The sequence below is a fragment of the Aptenodytes forsteri genome, unplaced genomic scaffold (assembly GCF_000699145.1).
Source record: "Aptenodytes forsteri isolate BGI_AS27 unplaced genomic scaffold, ASM69914v1 Scaffold80, whole genome shotgun sequence".
Lineage (NCBI taxonomy): Eukaryota > Metazoa > Chordata > Aves > Sphenisciformes > Spheniscidae > Aptenodytes > Aptenodytes forsteri.
In genome coordinates, this window is record NW_008795026.1 from 2,238,632 (window position 1) to 2,263,043 (window position 24,412).

General features: G+C 39.7%; 1 protein-coding gene across 1 annotated transcript in view; it reads left to right on the forward strand.

Moving 5' to 3' along the window:
• ADCYAP1R1 (ADCYAP receptor type I) overlaps positions 1–24,098 on the forward strand; it is a 122,986-nt gene extending 98,888 nt beyond the window's left edge. The window contains 3 exon segments of the mRNA XM_009275979.1: positions 17,233–17,362; positions 17,574–17,615; positions 23,910–24,098. Of these exon segments, the coding sequence (XP_009274254.1) occupies positions 17,233–17,362; positions 17,574–17,615; positions 23,910–24,098 (361 nt within the window).
• Positions 24,099–24,412: the final 314 nt, after the last annotated feature.

The following is a 24,412-nucleotide window of genomic DNA, read 5'->3' on the forward strand; positions in this document are numbered from 1 at the left end:
GTAGTCATCATAATCATTATTTACTTTTTAGTGTTAGGAGTAAACTGCCAAAGGCATAAAAAAGACATAACTGTTTCTTGAACCATGTTCCGGTTTCAGTTAATCTTGTGTCAGTCCTGAATAATTCCAGCAAATTAAGGATCAAACCAAAGCAAGTCCAGTAATACAAATGCAATAGATTTTTATCTGAGTGAGTTGTTCTGAGATCCTCAGGTGCTGGAGCAGCATAAAGTGATACCGATTGTGTTCCTAGTGTAATTAAGACAACTATCTGCGTAGTTCAGACAGGTTTCTTGCCCCATCTGGTGAATGAATTGCATAAACAACTGTAATGTGCCACGATCATGGACATGGCATGCTTAATCCTATAGTACAAATGACAATGTCTTGTATTTGTACCTGTACATTCATTCCAGTTAGATTTTACTTAACATGCTTCGAAACAGAAAGCACTGCCTGTTTTTTAGCAATCTCCAGTTGCACAGTTTGTGAATTTTTTGAAGAAGTAGTAGATTATTTAGGGACACTGTTAGACCATATGCTCAAAGCCAAGTAGCACCACATCAGATGCCCATGAATCCGATGTGCACTCACAGTTCTGGGGACTGGCAACACATATTCACAGCCCTCCTGTGGCTGGCTCAGCACACTGCGTCACATCAGGCCCACATTATTTGCATGGATTTTCATACATCAGTCCCTTGTCTGGAATTTTAGGAAACAGATAATAGATTGATCTGGCAAGGCTTCACTGTTTTTCCCATGAGAAATCCAGCCAATAGTGTGTAACATGGTATGTCAGAATCTGCTTTCAGGCATCCTGGGTTTGGTCAAGTTGTTGCAGAGAGAGTACATTCACCTCCCAAAAAAACCCATATTCCTACAGAAATGCCTACACAAAGCTTAAATCCACATTATTATTTTCATGAGCATTGTTGCATTACCGAAAGAGTCATTATAGACAGAAGATCATCTAACAGTATCACTACCATAAACCACTACAGTATTTAAGTAGGTATGCATGATGTAGATGCATGCTGGAATAACCCTTAAGATTAAAAAGGCCCACACATTTCCATCAAGTCTTTGCTTATTCATTCATTTTCGAGGATCAAACACATTTAACTGAAAAAGCTTTTGTTTTTTTTTATTTCCAGTTTATCATGAATAGTATAATTTGGGAGGGGGAAGCTTGTTTCTGCTTTTGCTTTAACAGATTCTTCATAAATTTTGTATCACATGTTGAAAACTCAATGAAAAGAAAATAAACCCCACATATATCTAGCTAATTCAGGTCTACGTCATTCCTCCAATCAGCATCTTGCTGGAAAGAAAGGAGAAACATGGCATATATCATAGGTAGGTATGATTTTACATATGGTGCAACCTAGAGGGTTAGGGCAGGAGAAGCGATGTTGTAACACAAATGTTTTGGTAAACAACACTCCTCTGCAGTTCACCTACAAAGTCACTGGACACTCAATGATTCATTCTGCTACCGCTTTGTCTTGCTGCAAGTGCTCAGACTGCCAGCATTAATAATTATCGACAGGGTCTTCATGCCAAAAGTCTCATTTTTGACAAGAAAATGGCAGATGTTTGATGAACGGTATATTCTTTAGCATGGCACTTTAATATCTTAACCCCAGGTACTATCAGTTGAGTGCTGGAATGCCCATTAACCCAGCAATGAAAGGAACTCCTGTCCCTGGGCTAATCCTTGTCTGTCACAAGAAAATACAGTGGAAAACATAGACAATGATCATTTGGTGTCAGTGCATGATCAGCAAGGACCTAGTTCTCATTTCTAAGAAATGCTAGGAGAGTAGAGGTTTGCTACTTTGATTGACACTAATTCTTGATGGATTTATTTAATGCTCTAGAGAAAATGTTCACATTCACAACTACTATACTTTTCATTTACATTTCCCAAGACAAATTATTATTTTGGGTATTGGTTTGAGGGTTTTTTGGTTTCTGTTTTGGGGTTTTTTTTGGGGGTGTGTGTGTTAATTTGTGCCAAATCTTTTCAGGTAGGGATTGGAAAATATTGAGTGTACTCCTTAGGAATGTAAGTTCATGTAGGCTATGTACCATAATTAGCAAGAATATAATTACACAGGGATTTATTTATTTTCAGATAAAGTAATTGAAAACCCTATTCTGCTTTGATTATCCATCTATAGATTTGCTGTGGTCTCAACGACTGTAAAATCAAAGAGCACAGAATATCTAGTGTGTTTACAATAATTGAGTGTACACCTTAGGAATGTAAGTTCATGTAGGCTATGTACCATAATTAGCAAGAATATAATTACACAGGGATTTATTTATTTTCAGATAAAGTAATTGAAAACCCTATTCTGCTTTGATTATCCATCTATAGATTTGCTGTGGTCTCAACGACTGTAAAATCAAAGAGCACAGAATATCTAGTGTGTTTACAATGTTCCTGTGAGCTGTCATTCCTGTTGAACAGCTGAGGGTATGATGCACAGAAGGGGCTACTCAAAATCCCCCCCGGTGCCTGTGTCAGGTAGAGGAACATGAACATACATCTTTGGTTGTCAAATCTAGCTTCCTAACCTAAACACTGTCCTTTCATCCGGTATGCATCTTTTACATTCTTACAGTGATGATGAGATCAGACCTAAAACTATATCCACCTTGAAAGTGGTTTTATTATTTCATGGGCCACTTGCCAGAGAGATGTTCCAGAAGAGCAAATCAATACTTTTAAAGGAAATTCCATCGATTTCCAATGATATACAAGTGCTTTACTGGAGCTTTGACAGGCTCAGATTTTGAAATCATTGATCAAAACTTGTTTCTTGTGTTTACAAGACCATCTGTGATGAATGCAATGTTAAAAAGTGCTCTGCTTCTGTTATTTTGAAATCCTTAGAAAGTGGTTAGAGTGCAAGTCCATTGTGCCTTGGCCTGCACAGGTGATGTCTGTATGATGGAGGCTGACTCCTGTTATTTTCTATTTTGAAGTAGTAATGAAAAATAGGATGACTTTGTCTTTAAGCACTATTTGTGCACATTGCTGTAAGGTATTTTTATGGGCAATTTTATGGTTTCAATGGATATATGGACAGAGGAAAGGATACAACACTGATTTATGTGATGAACTAGCTGACTTTTTTGAAATCTGCCTAAGTTTCATGCTTAACAATTCTCTAATGGTGACTTAAAATTGCCACTTGACTCCATGCTCTGTGGCAGCCTTAGAGAACGAGATTGTGTCCTAAATGAGCAAAGCACAGACTTTTTTCCCCATCTGTTACAAAAGCAAGCCACAGACTGGGAAAGAGCGTGTTTGCATTAAAAGAGAAGCCACTAATAGATGGTCCTTCTGCAGAAAGATGAAGGAGGTGTGCAGGTTAGTGAGGGAGAGAACAATGCCATGTTATATTCAACAGTGTGGTTCTCTATAGAAATGTTCCTTCCATTTTTTTAGGAAGAAACAGTAATGCAAAGCTTTATGCGCTCTCAACAGTTCTGTCAAGGGTTGGATTAACCCTAACAGCTCCGTTTTTGAGGAGAGAAGAAACAGTAATGCAAAGCTTGATGCGCTCTCAACAGTTCTGTCAAGGGTCGGATTAACCCGAACAGCTCCATTTTTGAGGAGGTTTAGGCACAAAAAAAGGCTAAATAGTGTCTTATGAATTCCCATTGAAATGTTAGTAGTATATATCCGGATATTTCAGACCTAAATGTCTTTCAAAGCCAGTACCTAAAACATCATGGCTTGATTGCCATAACTGGTATGAAACAGCACTCATAACATCTGAAGGCTCAAGCCAGCACGATTTATATATATGTTTGCATCTGTGCTTGTGTACCTGTGTAAATATAGGTCTTTACTTACACATGTACTGTCTGAAATGCTGTATATATCTAAAATTGTTCCAGCATTGCTTTTTAAAAGACCACAAATACTTTAACAATGAGCACAATATAAAGCTTCTTACTTTAATGTGAAACTGACTACACTTAGCTAAATTCTCTGTAATATTGTAACTTCTGCCACAGATTCAAGTTTACTGATCAGCAAAAATAAGGTAGCCTTCCTGAAGAAAATGGGGTACAGACCTCAACTGTGTTTCTAAAATCACTGCACTTCATCAAAGTGAATAACCTAATTTTGATCTGTATTGATAAACTTCAGTTGTCATGGAGATCAGCAGGATAGAGAACATCCAGTGCCTAAGGCCATGCATCTTTACGAATTACCCATGGGTTTGGGTGCAGTGTTGTATCCTTTGTCAAGGTAGCTTACTTACTGGGAAAGATAATGGTTCTGGAGATTCAGATAATTTTTCAGAAACCTCAAGTTGAGAGTTAACTTCGAAGCATCCAAATTAGACCATGCGGGCTGTTTTCCCTTTCCCCCCCGCATTGCTCATAGCTAAGTTTGCTGTTTTGAATGCATTGTTAGGCTGAAAGAGATAGATCTGGAATTTTATTTGTCCCCAAATCAGTTTGCACCTTTGTTTCTTTGAATCGGTTACTTAGTGTAAAGATAAACCTGGAGTTGAGGCAACTGGTCATGCAGCAGTTGTTGCGAGACTGCAGACAATGGGGAATAATTCTGACATCTCTGATCTTGAACGTGCTTTCAACTTACATCAAAGCTTGATGCACACCAGCATCCATGGTCTTCCATCTCCTTTTTGCTACCATTCACATTTTTGCCTCTACCATATGAGAACAAAAGGAGTTTAATTTCCCCTCAGTGTCTCTGCTTCTCCTTGCCATTGATTTCTTGTGTCTCACTTCAGCGGCTAACATGCTTCACATCCAGTGGTTTTAGTTTTATGTCTGAAGAATTATTAGGATGTACTCCAAGAAATTACATAGAGCCTTAGAGCCTGAGGTATGGAAGGGGCAAGAAAGATGGTGCTGTCGCAGTGCAGAAGGTTTTTTGATCTGGAAGGGTGATCTTCTCACGAGGGTCTTGTAATTAATACTGTGCATAAAAGGAACTGTGTGGTGCCAAATGGATAAGTGGTTAATTGCCCAGGAACAAATTCTTCCTGACTTGGAGAGTACAAGAGAGTACAAGTACAAGTACAACACAGAGGCCACCAGGTTACAATGGCTTAATATTGAATTAAGTCTCAATGAAGGTGGCTTAAACAAATGTATACTGCCTCAAGATTGGACCAAAGCAAAGTTGAGCATATGGTTCACATCATAGTCTTAGTACCTCATTTGCTGTTCACCTGTGTCATTACTGAGAGATTTCCAAACTGTAATTCCTCTTACCTATTTCCAATGAAAACACTGGAGTTGTTCAGCTGACTAAATGTCTGCAAGCCCAGGCCTTTTCAACAAAGGCAGCATTCTCTTTTTTCATGAAGGAGGGTTATAGAGATGGCTTGAAACTTGGATCGTTGTCTGCGGGGATATCTTATAACATGTAGGACAGACGAGGCAAAACAATGTAACTGAAGCTTCAGAGCTGCAAATTATATAAACTCAGTGTAGCTATACCGATGCTGAGCTTTGCCAGCTGACAGGATTAAGACCTGTCTATAATGCTTGAAAATCCACTTCTTGTGGCAGACTGTGACAATAAGTACTCTGTGGGTTTTGCTCATTTGTTTGTTTTAAGGACAATGAGCTAATCACATTCTCGGATATTTTGTGTCTGGATTTGGACATACGTATTCTTCATTTCAAACAGTAAACCTATATGCAAAACCATTTAAGAATCTCATTTGGTGTGGTACATTTTTCTCACTTAACATGCTATTGTCTTCTACACTACAGTTATGTTACTGCACCTCCATCAGAATTATTCCATAATGCATGACATTAGTCTATGCTCTGGAGTCAGTGAGAATAATCTAGCTTGTTAAAATAGGATCTCCAGAGTTAATACGGAGGAAGGATCAGGACATGTAACCTTGAAGCTACAGTTCATTTAAAGACTGTTTTTGATGGAAATATTCTGCTCTCTATTACCAGCTTTCTTCTCTAGAGCACAGCTAAATATTAAGCTTTATCTCTTTATTATTTGATCTCTGATGGCTTTCTCCATCCTTGTATGTCCACCCTATAGAAGTTAGCAAAGCCAAGAATGAACAGTGTAGAGATGATTTTTGGCTCTCTTTGACCTTTCTGTTTCATCTTCAAGCCTCAGTTCTGCACAAAGGTCAGAATTATTGGACAAAAAGTTCCAGTTCAAATTCATATTTGTTAAACATTCATTTTCAGCCTCAGCTATAGTCTGCAAGCGGTAATCCAGCTTCAGCCTCTGGAGAGGTGGTGGTGGTTTCCTCACAGACATGCTGTTTCTGTGTCAAATTATTGTTGTAATTACCATGCTAGCTTTCAGTTACAATAGCTTAAATCTAACTTTGGTGGAATTAAAAGTACACTCATGTAAAGTGTATAGAGGACATTGCATGTTCTCTATAATCTGAGAGCTTTGAAATCTGTAGAAGACCCTCATGAGGTTTCCTATATATGTCCTAGTTTTTAGCTTGAAGTTAATTGACTTTACAAGTACATAGACACAAACAAATGCAAGTCTTCTTTATGTTCCTCCAAATCACTGACAAAAAAAAAAAAGCAATCCACTGATCTGTGCAAGACACACCTACACAAAACAGTGAAGAGAAACAAAGCTGACCTCTCACATGTTAAACCAAGGCAAGTGCCCTAAAAGGTAGAGACCGAAAAAGTCAGATGAAAGAAAACTACTACCACCCATTAAAGTCAACTGATTTTAATGTGTTTTGGACAAGGACTGTAAAGAAGACCTCACACTTTCTCTTTTTTTTCCAACCTGTTTTCAGATTATTCCCAGGTGTCAGAAGATGATCCTGGAATACCTCAGACCCTTTAGAGAGCTCAGGGGAAAGTGTTTTCGGTTTGGTCGTGTTAGCAGTAAAAAGTAGAGCTATAGGTAACAAGACTAAGCCTTTGACAAAAGGTGACTAGACTAAGACTTTTGGACTTGTTTTCAATTGAAGAGCAGAGAAACAGAGTTGCCTTTTTTATGAAGAGCACAACAGTGGTTGTACTTTTAGCAAGACGGCATGGGATGCGCCTGATTTAATAAGATAATCATGCTGGGTTCCTTCCACAGTCAGTAGAGATCTATTCAGTCCAGAGAATAAAATCCGTGGTACAACTTATTTCATTCTAAACAAGATGTTTAAAACAGGTCAGATAAATCTCACTTGATGGCCTGTTTCTCACCACTAACTGCAAAGCTAGCATGGGTAGACAAGGTAAAAGGCATACACCTATATTGTAAACTTCGAAAATTAGATGAGATGGAACTAAATAACGACTTTGCTGAGAAGCACCCATGCTTATTCTCTGTCTGGATGAGAGGAGTGAATGAATCCACTTCCATACAGTGGATCAGGGCCCGCAGTCACTGCGGCAGGATGGAATTTTATAGTCTGTTTTCTGCTCACAGAACAAGTTCAGTATTCCAAACTGTTTATATCTGATTTGTAAGTCCAAGGTTTTTGTAAATGTAGTTGGTGTTTTGGCCAGGAAACAAGCCTAGCTTCAGGGAATTCTTAGCTATCGAGTAGCAAGGAAAAGAAATCCCCCAACCTATAAAAATATCAGCTCTAGGTAAGTAGGCATGTAGCATAAATAATAGATGGTATGGCTCAATTTTTCAAGTTTTTTTTCTCTCTCTCCCATACAATCTTTCTACTTTCACTTTGGTTAACCTTTTGCTGTATTTTCAGTACTTTATTTCATTGATTTGTTTCTACATTCCTCCTATTACTACATGGTTGCCAATCTTATTTGTAGTGAGGTTACATAGAATTACTTGAGCAGGGTGCACAAAGATTCTTGATGAGGCACAGTTTTAATTTGCATGAATCAAATTCTACCTTTATTGTGTTTCCCAAAGGATTCCCCTTCAGCATATTTAGAGACAACCCACAAACTCTGTCATTCCCTGTATGCTATTAATGACCTAAACCCAGAATCCGATCTTTTTCATTATGGATCTACATGGCCTTGGTAATAGAGCATAACTTCATTCCCCTGAATTGGCATGCTCATTTGACTTCTCTTAAGCACCTCTGAGAAACCTACAAAGTCTTTAGAACTGAATTGCAACTACCTTTGCCTCAAATTTGTGTACTCTCTCATTTGCATTAACTTGCCAGACATCCAAGGTGTTCAGTCTGACAAGATGGTCTTCAGCCACATCATACATCACTCATTTAATCCTGGGAATGTTTAACTTTTTCTTTCCCCTTCCACCCTAGCACCCTCCCTCTTCCTCCCAGATGCAGCTGCAGTCCATGCACAGGACACATGCGGTGAGAGTCAGCTTGTTTGCCTTTAGCTGTCTGAAGTCTCGTATTTAATCTAAGCAGTCTAGTCGTCGTCTATAGTCAAACTGAGAGACCAGGGCACCTCCGTAAGACAATGCATCCCGTATGTCTTAGACGCCTCTGTTACACAGGTCAGCTCAGCCTCTGGAAGTGCCTGTTTCTCGCCATGATTGACTGAGTTAAAGGTGATAGTTCAGTTTAAATTTGTCTTAGATTCATATAGCTAGATGTGACCAACTCCATTCTGTGTGTGCCTACAGAGATCTGAGGATCCTGCTCTAATTAATGTAATGTTTTGATATCCATAATCTCATTTATATTAATTTTCTCTTATTTAGCTATTTTTTCGTCCTTCCCATTTCTTTCTGGTTCCTGCCTCCTCTGTCTCTTCTCTCTTTCTCCCTTTCCTTCCACCAATGTTTCTATTTTGAGAATAAATAAGTACATAAATAAATAAAGTTTTTTAAAAAGTGGAGGGAAAAAAAAGGAAGAAAACTATCAATTCTGTATTCTAAAGATTTTGGGTCACTTTACAATATCTAACATGAGAGAGATGATTTTACCTAAGTTAGATAGGATGGCATAAAAAATTCTAACAGCACTAAAATATTAATGTTTTCCTAAGAAATGCTAGCAAAGTTTTCCATCACAAGCCCATGTGTAAAGGTCCCCCCGTTGGGTGGGGAGCAGTAGTTAATTCGTAGATACTATTTTCAAAATCAAGTCTGTCGTTTTTGATAATTCTAGCAAATATCAAGTGTTGTCATGTTAGTTCTACCCGCTAGAAAAACCTATGATGAAAATCAATCCTTACCAAATAAAACGGGGCCTAGGCAGTAAAGGAAACAGGGGTGGCGATATTTTTTTCCAGATTACCACGGCAACATTAAGCATGTCATTGAAGAACACAATCCCTTACAACACCCCATGACTGAGAGTTTTCCAAGTGATTATTGATTTTTAGATGTTTCATTTTCAAGTTATGTACTTTAAAATGCCCTCATAAGCACTGCTTTTCAACACATGCTGAGCAGCCCTCTTGTGGTAAAATTGGTCTGATAAAATGTGTTTCAGATCAGGTGATCAAAAAATGTGCGAGACACTCAAAATCCATAGCCACTTCTGAAAGTCTCAGCTACAGTAAAAAGGAACTATCTCTAAAACTGCCCTCCTTGGTTTTGACCAGTTTTAGCTGACAATTAATGCACAACTCAGCCCTGTGAAGAGCAGAGGTGGTGCAAAATTTTATCACAGAGGTGATACTGTGAAAAGAACCATAATTTTCATTTACTTCCTTAGCATCATCCAAGAAATGACATTCATTTTGCAAGTGAAAACATGTTTACTATTTCTATTTGCTGCATGTGTGCACGCCACGATACTGTATTCTTTCCAGTTCTTATGCTAAAATCTTTAATAACAACACAGCTGTCAGGTTTTGATTACCCAAAAGGAAACAAAACATAACAAAACAAAAATCTAGTAAAAGGGATTGGCTTAAAGGAGTTCACAGGAGGGAGAAATTTCACCTGTTTTCAATTCATTCTATTTAACTGTTCGGCTTATAAACTGCATCTTCCATCTATGGCTAGGTGAACACAAATCAGAGACTGTGCATATTAGCAGAGCAACAGAAACAGAGTTTGATTTGTTTGAATAAAGTTGGATGTTTGCCTTGTACGCTATTGCTTTAAAAAATCATTATATTATCTTCTACAGTCAATGGAGATTTAGCCAGGGTAGTCAGTGGTGTTCGGTGTGCTGTTCATCCCATCCTAAAGTGGACATGTAAAATAGGTTAGATATACCCTGACCAATAAATGTGTATTTCTTTCTTGGCTCTGTTGATTCTCAAGGGAACAAGGATGTGCAGTTTACTTAGACTTCTATACTGTAAATATCCAACCTTCCCTGAGGTGAATCCCACCAAAACAACCATGTGTTGAAAACAAAACAAAACAAAAAAATCTCCCCTTGAAAGTCAACAAGAAATGACTATTTTCAGTTCTCATGTGTTTCAGCCTACCATAACAGATACAAACCCCCTACCCCTCAGATCCCTCAAAACGCCTTCCCATGTAGTTTCAGATTACCCTTCTTGACAGCTGATTTGAATTAGTCTCTCTCTAGCTGGTTGTAAATGTAAACACCCCATTCTCTATAGCAGCTCTTTCTAGAATACAACATGTCGAGATCATGGTCCTGGCCCGTAGCATATGTTCTTGCTGCTTTTATGACCGCACCCGTCTTAGAGTGTGTGTGTGACAAAAACCAAACAGTACCTCTGAATTACCAGTCTGACATGCAGTTTCCATACTGAACTCCCCTCCCCAGGCACCAAGGAATCTGGATGAAAAAGTGCTTTGGTGTCCCAGCTAGTACTCTTCACTAAAAAGAAGGGATCCACACTACCTTGGGTACTTACCCATGAAAATGAGGAACATCTGATCCAACTTCATCTTAGATTAATCTCCATCCTACAAGTTTATGTTACTATTTAATTGTTCTCCACAAGCGTGCAGTCAACTTTCATTTAATATATTGTTCTGTTACCCTCTGTACAATACCAGACTGCAAAGGTCATCAGTATTTTGGATGTGTAACGCTGCCCACCTGCCTCCAGGTTGTTCAATCTTTGGTTTGTCTGTGAATCAACACATCACAATTGCCAGCGACAGTCCGTGCATTTTAATTTTTTTGTTTATTTTTGCTTCAGTCAAGCAGCTGGTTTGTGCTGTAATGTCATTCTGTCATGTCCGCTTTCCATCTTTGTGACGTGTCTCATGAAATATGTTGAAAGTGACCTACCTTGGCCTGTTCACAATATGCTGAAAAAAATGCTAATCTTGTCATATTTAGCAGCTGCGTTCAGAAATGCTACTGTAAGCCTAAGAGGGCTAACCAGCACTCTTGCAAGATGTCAGAACTATCAACCATTACCCTGTAAGTGTACGCAATCCTGTGACATTAATGTGTTTGTATGACGCATGTTGCAAGTAAATGAATGGATATTAGCAGAGGGGTAGTAACCAGACAGCAAGCATCCATTTAGTTCTTGTTGCATGTAGAATTTTTTGTTGTTGTTCTGTGCTTTTGCTGATGCACCATGATCAAGGATTTTAAGGTTATTTTTTTAAAAAATTGTAATTATCACTGATGCTATTTATGGTTTTGCATAGTGTCTATATAGAAACTATTAATAGTTACTCTTTATTATACAGCAAAGAGGTGAGCGCTGGTCATACTGAGAGTAAATGTTTCACCTGAAAGTTTGTTATAACAACAGGGGCAGGGCAGGATTGAGTGAATCAGACTCTCAGCTGGTGTAAAATAACTTATGTCCATTGAACTGAGTGAAGTTGTGTTAGTGTGCAGCCAGGGGTGAGGAAAGGCTAAGGTTAACCTAATATCAAAATATTACGTGTCTAGTCAGAAGTCTTTGTCAAAGATTTGCCTATGGAGGCAAATGCCCATGAGGCATCTAGAAAAGTGAATAAATGCCATTTAGTCTAGAGACCTGAATTAATCATTTTCTCATAGTGCACCTCACTCTCGGTTATTTGTACAAGAAGCCCACAGGATTCGTTCAGGAGGTGTACCTTTCAGAAATCTACAATATTTTTCCTGATGAACTTTCCCCTGAATTTCACAGCAGTGTTATGAGTGCAAATCAACACTCTCAGAGATGTCCTGCCACACAGACCCAACAGTCCAACATTTTGCTGAAGAATACTTGGTGTCTTTGACACCATTAAGGAAAAAAGGTTGTTTTGTAACTTATAGCTGCATATTTTGTTACGTTTTTTAGCTAGAAAAAAACATTTAAAACATAAAAATAAAATTTCTCTGTGATTTTAAATCTCCTCAAGGTATTTAAGAAATAGAGCAATGAAGATGCTCAAAAGATTCAGTCAACAGACTGACATTGTGCAAAAGCAGATAGAAGAAATAGAGAATAGAACAGTCAGCAGGTCCATATTCCACGTTGAGAGAAGCTTGACGTCTAAGAACAGTTAGGTACAACTAGGACCTACATTTAGGAGGACATAGTTTGAAATATGAAGTTCACTACTTAATCTACAACCTGATGCAGCATAGACTTCATGTTGGGCCTTTGCAGAGAAACAAATCTCACATTAAGGAAGTGCAGTGTTTCAGAAAGATGGCAGACTGACAACTCTCTAAGGTGAAATCCTCTACCTAGTCAATGGCAAGAAGAGTTCAGCCTAAACAGGAGCACAGAAAAACTCTGTACACTTCCAACATAATTAAACCTTTTTTTGTGTGTTAAAATATGAAAGACTCAGTAAGCTTCCACTGCTTTTCAAGTCCTTAGTCTGAAGATGTGATTTATGCATGGGAAAATTAAAAAGCTGTAGTCAATTACTGTGTTTAGGTGTTACCTCAGGTCTTTGAAAGTGATTCTACAGACCCAGTTAAGCTTTTGGAAAAGACAGGTATCTGTCAGGGAGATTTCTGAGGTTCCTGAAAGTCATGTTAACTGTATTTAGCATCCTCTTGATAAAATAGATACTTTGGTTTATCAAACATGAGCTATATTAAACATTTCATCACTAATGACATCCTGTATCTTCATGGTTTGCTCTTTATCCTTCTATTTGAAATATTGTCATGGTTATTTTTTGTACATATTCATCACTGAGTTACAGCCAAAGAGATGGGATTCCTCTAATCTAAACTTACAAGCCTACAGTGCAGCAATTTATATGACAAACTCAGTCCAGATTCCCTCTGTAGTCAATGGAGAGACTTAGGATGTGATAAGGCCTTCCTTAGGGACGAATGATTCCTCCTTGTGCGGAAGTGCCTGTTACTCTTCATTGACAATAGAGGGAATGTAGGCGTGGAGTTAATTTAACTAAACATAGATGTCATTGTTGCAGATATAACTTTAAGCTAGTCAATATATACATCAATAGATGTATTCAGTACACACCCATGGGGTTTACAACAGGAGTCCCCTTTTCTTAAAGAGGCATCTATAGCAGGCAAGAACTATGCCTTAAAAGTGCATTTTTCTCTGCATCGACTTTAGAGACATTATGTTAATAATTTAGATTTAGATATCTACAGTATGTCTGTCCAAACCTCGGTGAGATGAATGTTGTTCTACATGACTACCACAGACCTTGATGTCTTCACTGCAAAAGTTTATATTTGATCAATTTAATTTCACTTAAGTCTCAGCATTTAAACTGAACAATTCTCTTACTTTGAAGAGGCAGGACTAAATAGCAAAACAACAGCTACATAGTCTTTCTTCAAAGGCTATGGTTTGAAGATCTTTTGCTTCTTTTGACAGTCTGTGATATTTTGTCTCAAAAAAGTCGGGTGGTGAGAATCTCTAAGACCAAGGCAACAAACTCTTTGCCAGAGCGAAAGTTATTCTGTATTTTATCTTTACCTTAATAGCACACAGTATCATCTGTGAAATCTTCTGTAAGTTACAACGGCTTTTTTGAGCTACACAACATTGCAATTAGTCCAACAGAAGCAGCTCCAGTCCCAGCAGAAATGGCACAAGACACATCTTCAGTGCAGTGGAGATACGTGGAACTGGTGGGAGAGTAAGCTCTAAGCTACAGTTTTCACCTCTGTCTCAGAGACAGAAAAAAGAATTCCTTACACAATTGCTTCTGGAGCTTCAGGTCCCTTGATGTAGAGGACCCATGTTTTCTGATGGCCTCCTTCGTTCACTCCAAATGGCATCATCACGTATCCAGCTCAGCAAGCAGTTCTTACAGTTGTATCTGCAGGTTCCGAATCAAGAGATATGTCTTTGTTACATCCCATTCACAGAAGTTGGAAGAACCTATTTAGACCATTTAGAACACATTGGTCCTTGATGTCTATTGCACAGTTGCTCAAAATAGTTTTTTTTTTCATCTGATGTACAGTTACTGTGTTTGTTCAGATCACAGTATTAATTTGACTTCTAGAAACCCGTTTCAAAATTTGCAATAGGAACACACTGGAACATTCAGTAGAAATCACTGGAAATTCTACTCAGCAATGCAATGTGATGTGTATTTTCATTTCCAATTCACGTTATGTCCTATGTAATATCCACAGACACTTCAGCAGTCTCCTTAATGCGTGTGGGTGTGCAATGGAAAAATAAAGAGATGGTTCCTTCAGATACTGCTCAAAGTTAGGCAACCTTTCTACTTTCTATTCCTTTTACTATAAAGATGTCTTTCCATAATTCAATAGAGGAGTGAGGAAAAACAGAGGACACCACTACCTGCGTCTTTTTGTACTAACACTTTATGGAAAGGCCACACTCATAGCCATGCTATTCGAGAAAATATTATGTTTAAGCCGTTTTTAAGGAAAATAACAGCTGAAAAATAGAATGTCAGCCTCAATCAAAATTGAAATACAATTTGCTTTTTTATAAAGTAACCTTAAGACGTTCCTCTACCTGTTGGAATGTAAACAAGGTTTTTGCTAGACCTTTTGGAGAACATCTCTCTTCTAAACAGCCAGTTTAAGCCCAACTGAGTGATTATTGTCCTCAAAACTTTGGGATCTATCCCCTGAGTTTCTTGCTTGTCTGAAAGAGTGTGGGAAGAAAAGAGGATGAGTGTCTTTGGCTGTTACACTCCTGAGAATTTTGTTGTATTCTTTAACATCTTCATTTCACCATTGCACATAAACTTACATGCCTCACAGGTGCTGCCTTAAATCTTCTTTCTTCCTAACGCTCTTGAAAAAACACAATTCATCATCATCCACAGTCATTAGTAACCTCTCAAGTTTTTCTTATAAAGTCTTCTTTTCCTCCTTATAGATCTTAATCATCTATAAACTTCAGAATGTGTTACTTCTTATATTTCGTGTATTTTCTTTCTGACTTTTATGAAAATATTGAAGACAGTGTCTCAAATAAGTTGATGATGACATTATATTTCAATATCCTACAAACTAATTGTATGATTAATCAGATAATTAATGCCAGAAAACTGACAATAGAAAAAGTCTTCCTCCGCATCTTTCCCAAAATTAATCTCCTATGACTGCGGTGAGATACAACATACTAATAGACAATTCTAGTCTGACTTTTAAATCAAAATAACATTTATCCTTTTGTTGTTGTTGTCATTAATTCTGAATATAAAGGGTAACAAATTTTGAGAGATGATACTTCTTTGTCCAGTTTACTACCTTAATTTGTTTTTTTTTTTTTAATTCCATGTCTAGTTTAAGACACTTACGTTCTTTACATCCTTTTTTGTTTATGGAGATAGTATTATTCTACAATCTTTTCCACAATGTTTCTGTTCCTCTTCATTAATCTGATTACATGTGCATAGAGAAAAAGGACGAGCGGGGACCTTGAAAGGTCTTTTAGTCCGTTACACTGGGTCACTCCTGTATTGCTTACTTTTTCTAGAGATCATCAAAGTTGGATACTCTGTATTCTCTTCATCAACCTGTCCCAAGGTTGTTCCTCTCCTGTTACAAAACTTTTGGTCAGTGTCTAACTTGATAATTCGCAAGAACTGCATCCTCTGGTTTGTGGGGTCTTTCACCAAGACTTGAGAGTTGGTGTGCATCAGCCTAATGAAGCATGTGTGTTTAGTACAATCTCAAGGCAAGGGTTGTGACGTGTTTATCACCGTTAGTGCACAAAGTATGACTGAGGGACACCAGCAATGAACCGATGTCCCATTTCCAGTTTAGTATTGGATATAACAGCGTATGTTCACAGAGTTCTTGGAGATGTAGTAATTAAGTCGTCGCTTTCAGTAAGACAAACACCTCATTTTGGCGATATTGTTGAGCATGTATTAGCAAATTCAAACGTGTCTGTAATATGCCATATAGATATAAGCACAGTGAACATTTGAATTTGAAAAAGTATGCAGCTCTTCCAAAACTCTTTATGGCTTTTTAGCTTCTTTTGTCCTCCATCTACCTCCTTAACTTACTTGAAGGAAATCAGTCATATTTTTTCCCCTTTGAAAATGTCCTGGAGGTTACTTTAGACCACTTTGTTTGTAATAAAGCACTTGCCTTATTTTCAGATCAACATTTGCTTACTCTTAGGTCTTTTTTGCTGCTCAGTCAGCAAATGACACTGACCAAAACCGATGCATAAGTCTTGGCTGGACCCCTGTTTTTGGGGAATTTTATCCATACTCAGTTAAGTGCTTACAGGTACACACATTCATTTCCAGCTCTTTTGTTTATACCTACTGAGTTTGATTTCTCTCTAAAACGTCTTTATTCTGATGCGATGGAAATTAGTTACACCATGGAATTACACTTAGGTTTTCAACAGTATAAATGAGACCAAAATCAAGACCTTGAGGAATAGTCATGAGTATAAGAACATACAGGGGTTTTTTAGCTTTATTTGTATTGCTGTTTTGGAATTTTTTGCTATGCAGAAATAAATTCACACACACACACACACACACAAAAAGTGATTTCAAACATTCCACTGGGATTAAGCAATTGGGTGAGAGGTTTATTATTGTGTTATGATAGCAGTCTGAATCCCTTAGCAATTGGGTGAGGTTTATTATTGTGTTATGATAGCAGTCTGAATCCCTTAGCAAGATTACCCTCCTCATGTTTGGCACGGTAGAAAAAATCCCTGCTTATAATAATGCAAATTAAAATAACAGTACAGAGTATTAAGCATTACTAATGTGCTATTATTGTAGCAGTGTGAAGAACTGGGAGCAAACTACAGCGTGTGTGAAATCACTGTTTGGGAACAAATGGGAATGTTGCATATTTGTTTGTATAATTATACAGTGTATGTATTTCCCAAAAGGGAGGCAACACAATATTTTGTTTTCTTCTTTAATTAAAGCACAAGTTGTTTATTACAAAGCTGCATTAAAGTTCTTTCACTCTGTTATAACAGGAGACTGGCTCGCTCTACACTACTGCTTATCCCCTTGTTTGGAATTCACTACACGGTGTTTGCTTTTTCTCCTGAAAATGTCAGTAAGCGGGAGAGACTAGTGTTTGAATTGGGACTGGGATCTTTCCAGGTGATTATACAGTGAATTCTGCTTTTGTTAAAAAGAAATCTCTATTCATTGTAACTACTTTGCATGCACAGTTCTCAGACTGTGTGTTTATTTATGTATATGTTTTGTATACTAGGATTTTGGTTTTGTTTGTTTGTTTTAACTCCAGCTATTTTCTAGCATTTACTGAAGGAGTTGAATTACATTTTTTTTTTCTCTCCCATTTACCTAGGGTTTTGTTGTTGCTGTTCTCTATTGTTTCTTGAATGGGGAGGTAAGACTTTTAATATTTAACCTCCCCCACCCACCATCCCCATCCCATTTCCTTGTGGGAGTAACTACTATTCTAATCCTTCACTGTAACTCATCATCTACCATATTCCCTAATACCTTACGCTGAATCTCACATTGTCTCAGCAAAAGAAAGAGGATGTGTGATGTCTTTATTAAACCAAAACTTTGGCCTTGCCAGAGATGATGGCTCAGATTGATGCTCCCTAACAGAGGTAGGGACTGTACTGGGCTCTTTGGTTATGTCATCCCAGGTGCAGAAGTTTGCACTTGTCTTTGTTAGACTTCATACAGTTCTTGCTAGCCCACTCTTCCAGCCTGTTCAGTTCTCTCTGTAAGGTGGCTTTCCCTTCTGACATGTCCACCTCACCACCCAGATTGGTGTCATCAGCAAACTTGGTGAGGGTGTTTTCAATCCCACCATCCAGATCATTTATGAAGATGTGGAACAGTTATGAAGATGTTGAACAGTGTGAAGTCCAGTATCAACACCTGGAAGACCCCACTAGTGACAGGCTTCCAGCCTGAGTAAAAAACATTGTTCACCACCCTCTGAGTGTGGCCTGTTAGCCAATTTTCTACCCATCTTGCAGACCACCCACCCAATCTATATCTTGCCAGTTTGCCTAGAAAAGGTTGTGGGAAAGTGCCAAACACTTTACTGACGTCCAGGTAAACAACATTCACTGCTCTCCCCGTGTCAACAGAAAACATTATTTTGTTGTAGAAGATGATCAGGTTAGTCTGGCATGATTTGCCTTTGGTAAATCCTTGCTGGCTTTTCTCCATCACCTGCTTCATTTGGTTTGTGATAGTTTCCAGGTCTCATTCCATTATTTTCCCAGGGACTGAAGTAAAACTAATGGGCCTGTAGTTTCCTCATTCCTCTTTAGAATAGAATAGAATAGAATAGAATAGAATAGAATAGAATAGAATAGAATAGAATGAACTGAATTGAACTGAACTTATTTTGGGCCCTTTTTGTAGATGGGTATGACATTTGCCCTCTTCCAGTCATCAGGGGCATCCCCTGATCTCCATGACTTTTCAAATATTATAGACAGTGGCCTTGAAACAGTCAGCCACTTCTCTAACACCTTGGGGTGGATTCCATCCGGTCCCATAGATTTATGTGGGTTGAGCCTCTGCAAGAAGCCATAGACCAGACCTTCCTCCATTACTGGTAAGTTGGCACATCTGTTGTCATAGCTACTTGATCCTTTGACCTGGAGTCCAGCTGCACCAGTAAAGACAGAGGCAAAAAAGCTACTGAGAACCTCTACCTGGTCAGCATTATTAGTGACTAGTTTCCCTGTGCTGTTTAACAATTGGCCTATGTCTTCCCTGTGCTTCTGCTTACTGCTCGTGTATCTGAAGAAACCTTTCTTGTTGTTCTTGACTTTTTTGGCCATTTTTAGTTCTAGCTGAGCCTTAGCCTTCCTGACTGCATCTTTGCGTGCCCTAGCAAGGTTCTTGTAGTCCTTGATGGGGTTTTGGCTGCCTTTCCATAGCTGGTATTCTGCTTTTTTTTGCTTTTAAGCAAAAGCTTATTGTTAAGACAGCTGGTCTCTTGTTCTGCCTTCTTCCTTTCCCTTTGTAGGGGATGAACTGTTCTTGTGCTTCCAGGAGGCTGTTCTTGAGCCTTCTTCCCAGCACTCACAAGCTTCTTTGCCCTCCATGGATGCTTCCCATGGAATCCCTTGCAGCTGGGCTCTGAGCATATGAAATTGGCTCTTCTAAAATCCAGGGTCTTTGTCCTACTAGTGGTCTTCAGTGTGCTCAGCACTACCTTAAACTGCACAATGTTATGATCACTGTATCCAAGGCTACCATTGGTAGTTAGTTATGTTGTCAAGTAAGCCTTCTTGGTTTGTGAGCAGTAAATCTAACAATCCGCTGTTCCTAGTCAGCACGTCCAGCATCTGTAGCAGGAAGCAATCCTCAATACATTCCAGGAACCTGATGGAGGACTTGTGTACCACTGTGTTGTTTTCCAAACAAATGTCTGGGTAATTTAAGTCACCATGAGAACTGGGTTCTGTTGGCCTGAGACTTCCTTAAGCACCTGAAGTAAGGTTTCGTCAGCTTCATCATCCTGACTGGGAGGTCAGTAACAGATACCTAACAAAAGATCCCCCTTGGTGGCAATTCCTCTAATCTTGATCCACAGGCATTCGATAGAACTTTTGTGGTCTCTATAACTCACCTCCATACACTCAAATTTCTGTTTTACATAAAGTGCAACTCCACCTCCTCTTCTTCCCTTCCTATTTTCCCAAAAGTGTTTGTAGCCATCCATTGTGGTCTTTCAGTCATGTGAGTTTTCCCACCAAGTTTCTGTGTTTTCTATAATATCATAACTCTCTGACTGGGCATGGAGCTCCAGTTTCTCCTGTTTGCTGCCCAGACTACACGCATTGGTATACAGAAACTTCGGGTGACTGGACTTAGGGTTCTTGCCTTTGGAGAGGGTTGGGGGAGCATTCCTCAATGCTCTGGAATAACCTGCTGCTTATGAATATGCAGATGTCACAGCTTTGGACACTACCCCCCAAGTTCATTAGTTTAAAGCACAATTCACTAAGTCAGCCAATCTGCTAGAGAAGATTCTCCTGCTTCTTCTAGGTAGGTGCATCCCATCTCTTCCCAATAGGCTGTATTCATTGAAGAATGTCCTATGACTGTAGAAAACAAAACCCTGGCAATGACATCGGCCATGAAGCCAGGTATAGATCTGCATGATGCATTGACTTCTGCCTGCACCCCTATCTCTGACTGGCAAGAGAGAGAAGATCACTTGGGTATCTGTCCCTTTCACTTGTACCTCCAGGGCTCTGAAGTCCTGCCTGATCTTGCCCAGGCTTTGCTTTACCATGTCATTGGTGCCCACATGGAAAAGAAGTAGGAGATAGTAGCCTGTGCTTTTAACTAGTTGTGGCAATCTCTCTGTGACATCCTGGATCTGGGCTCCTCGCAAGCAGCAAACTTCACTTGACTGTGTATCAGGCCGACAGACGGGTGCCTCAGTGCCTCTCAGCAGAGAGTCACCCACTACTAGCACTCGTTGCTTCCTTTTGCAGCTTTTACTATGTAAAGTACAGCTGCTAGTACAGTTTCTCCCTGTGAATATTGCTCATTGGTTTTGTCTGCTGACAAGTCTTAGTAACTGTTGCTGGGTGGTACGTAAGAAGGGGAGTGAAGTGATAACCTGTTCCCATGGGGTCACCAGAGACCATGGCACCTCCTTCTCCAAGGTGCTGTCTGTTCTCTGTTGAAGCTCTTTGTCTGGTAGTCATTGGAGGCTAGTGCCACAGGGCCCTAATATTTCTTCTTGCAAAGTCTCAAATAGTAGTCTATTCCTTGTTCACCCTCCCTGACACAGCATAGCCTGCTAACTTCCTCCTGCAGCTCCTCCACCTGCTGCCTGAATGACTCCACCAGAACCCACCTTGAGCAGGTGGAGCTTCCACCCTCCTCCACCCAGGAGGGGGGTTCAGTCTTTCCATCCCTCTACCTGGACAGCAGCTTCCCTGATAGCAAGCTCTGTCTGGGTGGCTGCCTCCATTCTTCCCAGGCTAGCCTGGCTAGGTAGTTGATTCCTGTCTGCTGCAGAGCGCAGCTCTTGCCTGGTTTCTACCACCATGCTTCCAAAAACCTCAAAGCACTGCCTAATAAACCCTTCTAATTTCCTGGAGACCTCAAGCTGTCTGGTAGGCTTGCACAGCCACCAGCTAGCTCGGGTGACCATCAGGGCTGCAGCCTAAGCCTGCAGGTGAGCAGAGCAGGCAGCAGCCCAACAACTGGCAGAGTGCGCAGCCCTTCCTGCGTGAACTGTCGCACAAACTGCTGATGCCGCTCCCAACAGATGCCGTGCCCTGTTGCTGATGCTGCTCCCAACAGATGCCGTGCCCTGTTGCTGATGCTGCTCCCAACAGATGCCGTGCCCTGTTGCTGATGCTGCTCCCAACAGATCCTGTGCCCTGTTTGCACTCCTGGTCGGGCGCTTCCCAGGAGCTGGTTATATGTGGCTTCCCACGGTTTGACCTGGCCATGGGACAGCTGGCACCACTCAACTGTTGCCCTCTCCTCTCGTGAGACCTGACTCCTGCTGGCTGGTCCCTCCACACACACAGCCCATGAGTGTCAGGTGCCCAGAAACCCCCCTCAGACACGCCCTGGGTACCTTGCAAGCCTCACACTCCTCTCAGCACATGGCAACTGCTGCTGCTGCTAGCGTCAGCTTCCCACGTTTGTTTTTTCTTCTGATTCACCTGTTCTGATCTGCAAATTGAAATTCCCCTGCCTTTGTTTATCAGATTGAATACCTGAGATAATAATTTTCTGAATTAATGGAAAAAGGCTCCCTCCTTAAGGCTGCCTTAAGAGGAATATATACAGTTCATCCGTTCTCTCCTCCACTGATGTACATCTATTGCGCAGTCCAACAGGAGAAGACTTCTCCTAAAATCACCTTCTTTTTTTCTTTTGGAGGAGGCTGAGACCATTTATTTCCACCAGTGTTAGTGCAGTAGGTGTTCTGTGCTTGTTCACATACAGCGTGCAATAGCTGGTCTCCAGTACAAAAGGTCTCTGACTCCTTGATGCAAGTGTTTCCTCCTCAGATAACCATAACAACCTCTTCAAGTTCATTAAACAATCTTATAGGTCATCCTTGCTTATGGGCTTTGTCAAGGTGACTGTTAAAGGACTCATAGGTAAATGTTAAAGCATTATTCGTGGCTCAGTCCCATGTAGCTCAGAAGGTGAATTCTGGATCATGCCTTGCTGGAATTAGTGGCTGCATTCATACTTCACTAGCTGGCGTTACGGGCTATCCACCTCTCCCACCTACAACTGCTGTTTCATCTATTATCTTCCATGAGTGCTAAAAGAATAACCAGAAGGTCCTGCCTAAAACTAATATGGAGATAAGCACCTTCCAAGATAACGTGCACTGTGTGTCAGATATCCTGTAACCCCTTGGAGGGAGGGGGCTGTTCTTAGCCAAACTAACACAACCAGATTATTTAAAACCATTTTACCTCTCAAGACATTAGAGGATGACTTATGCTTCCACTAAATTACTTAGGGTAAGAAAGGGTTCACCTTTAGTATATTACACTGTTACAAATGCAAACGCTATTTTCTTTTTACAGAGTTAATACACCTCCACACTCTATCTAATCTATACCTACCTATACTCTAACCAAAACAGAAATTTAGAGGTACTAGAAGGAGAGTGTAAGTTGTCCAGTTGGACTTTTCCTCCCTGTAGTTAGTGTCCATACAGTTGAAGCACTTGTTTAGCATTTTGGTATATGCTGATCCAATTTGAAAATTGTACTAGTCTTGAAAAATCCAGCAATGACTATTGAAGACAAGAACACCTTTGACACAGCAGCTTATTGGAGACTGGAAAAATATATTGAGAAAATATCTCTACATATTTCCTTGTTCTTATGCTATTTCATTCAGAAATACGCTAGAGGCTACTGTCAGGAATGGGTAAAAGACTGAGTAAATGTTTGTCTGAGCTAGTATGATCTTATATTAAATCCTTACTATCTTATGTATATATGTACACACATGCACACCTAGCAAAGTTGCCAGGAAATTGGTGATGAACAAAAAGTAGAAAAGCTATAGAATATTTGCTTACTTTCAAATTGGACTTCTGACCATGGATTGTTTTACTGTTGGTGATTTACTGTGGGTGCCCATGAAAAAAAGCTCAAGGGAAAGGAGACTGTCATAGATGTATATGAATCTAAGAGCTGTCATCTGCTTAGAGGCGATCTGAAAGCAGGAGGCAAAGTTTTCAGTAGACGTGTATCCATTAATGGCAGGTGAGCCACAAGCTGCCTTTGTGGACAGGTTATTTCATTATTGCCTAGTACCTTTTGGTTGCTGGTTTCTTTGACTCCTTGGTATGCATTTGGTACTGGCCATTGATTAGAACAGGATATTTTTTCCAAGAAGCTAGCTAAAGAACCGTGTTGGAGTTAGTGTTGAACAGGTCTTCTATGCACCTCTGGGCTGATCCTAAATTATCCGAAGTCAGAGACACAGAACCCAGGCTGTTATTCCCACTGTATGCCTGGACCTCTTTCAGACATGGAGATGTTACTTCAGATTTTGCTGAAGTGAGGAGTTTAATAATAGTCTTAAAAATTGTTCTGTCAAATTGTGGGTTTTTTTTCTAAACTTAATAATTTGTCAGCATGTCCTCGAGCGGCTAAGTACATAAAAAATGACCTTTTGAAGTTTCTCCCTAAAGGTGCAATCAGAAATAAAGAGAAAATGGAGGAGCTGGAAAGTCAACCGGTATTTTGCTGTGGATTTCAAACATCGTCATCCTTCTCTAGCGAGCAGCGGAGTGAACGGGGGGACACAACTCTCCATTCTGAGCAAGAGCAGCTCTCAGATTCGGATGTCCAGCATAAATGCGGAGAACCTAGCGACATGAGCAGCTAAGGAAAACAAATCAATCAACAAGCAAACCAAAAACCATCCCTTTAAAAAGAAAAAAAAAAAAAAATTTCCTTTCCTCCTTTCCTTTCCTTTCCTTTCCTTTCCTTTTTCCTTTCCTTTCCTTTCCTTTCCTTTCCTCCTCTTTCCTTTCCTTTCCTTTCCTTTCCTTTCCTTTCCTTTCCTTTCCTTTCCTTTCCTTTCCTTTCCTTTCCTTTCCTTTCCTTTCCTCTCCTTTCCTCTCCTTTCCTCTCCCCTCCTCTCCCCCTTTCTCTCCTTTTTTTCTCCTCTTTCTCCTTCCTTTTCTACTCC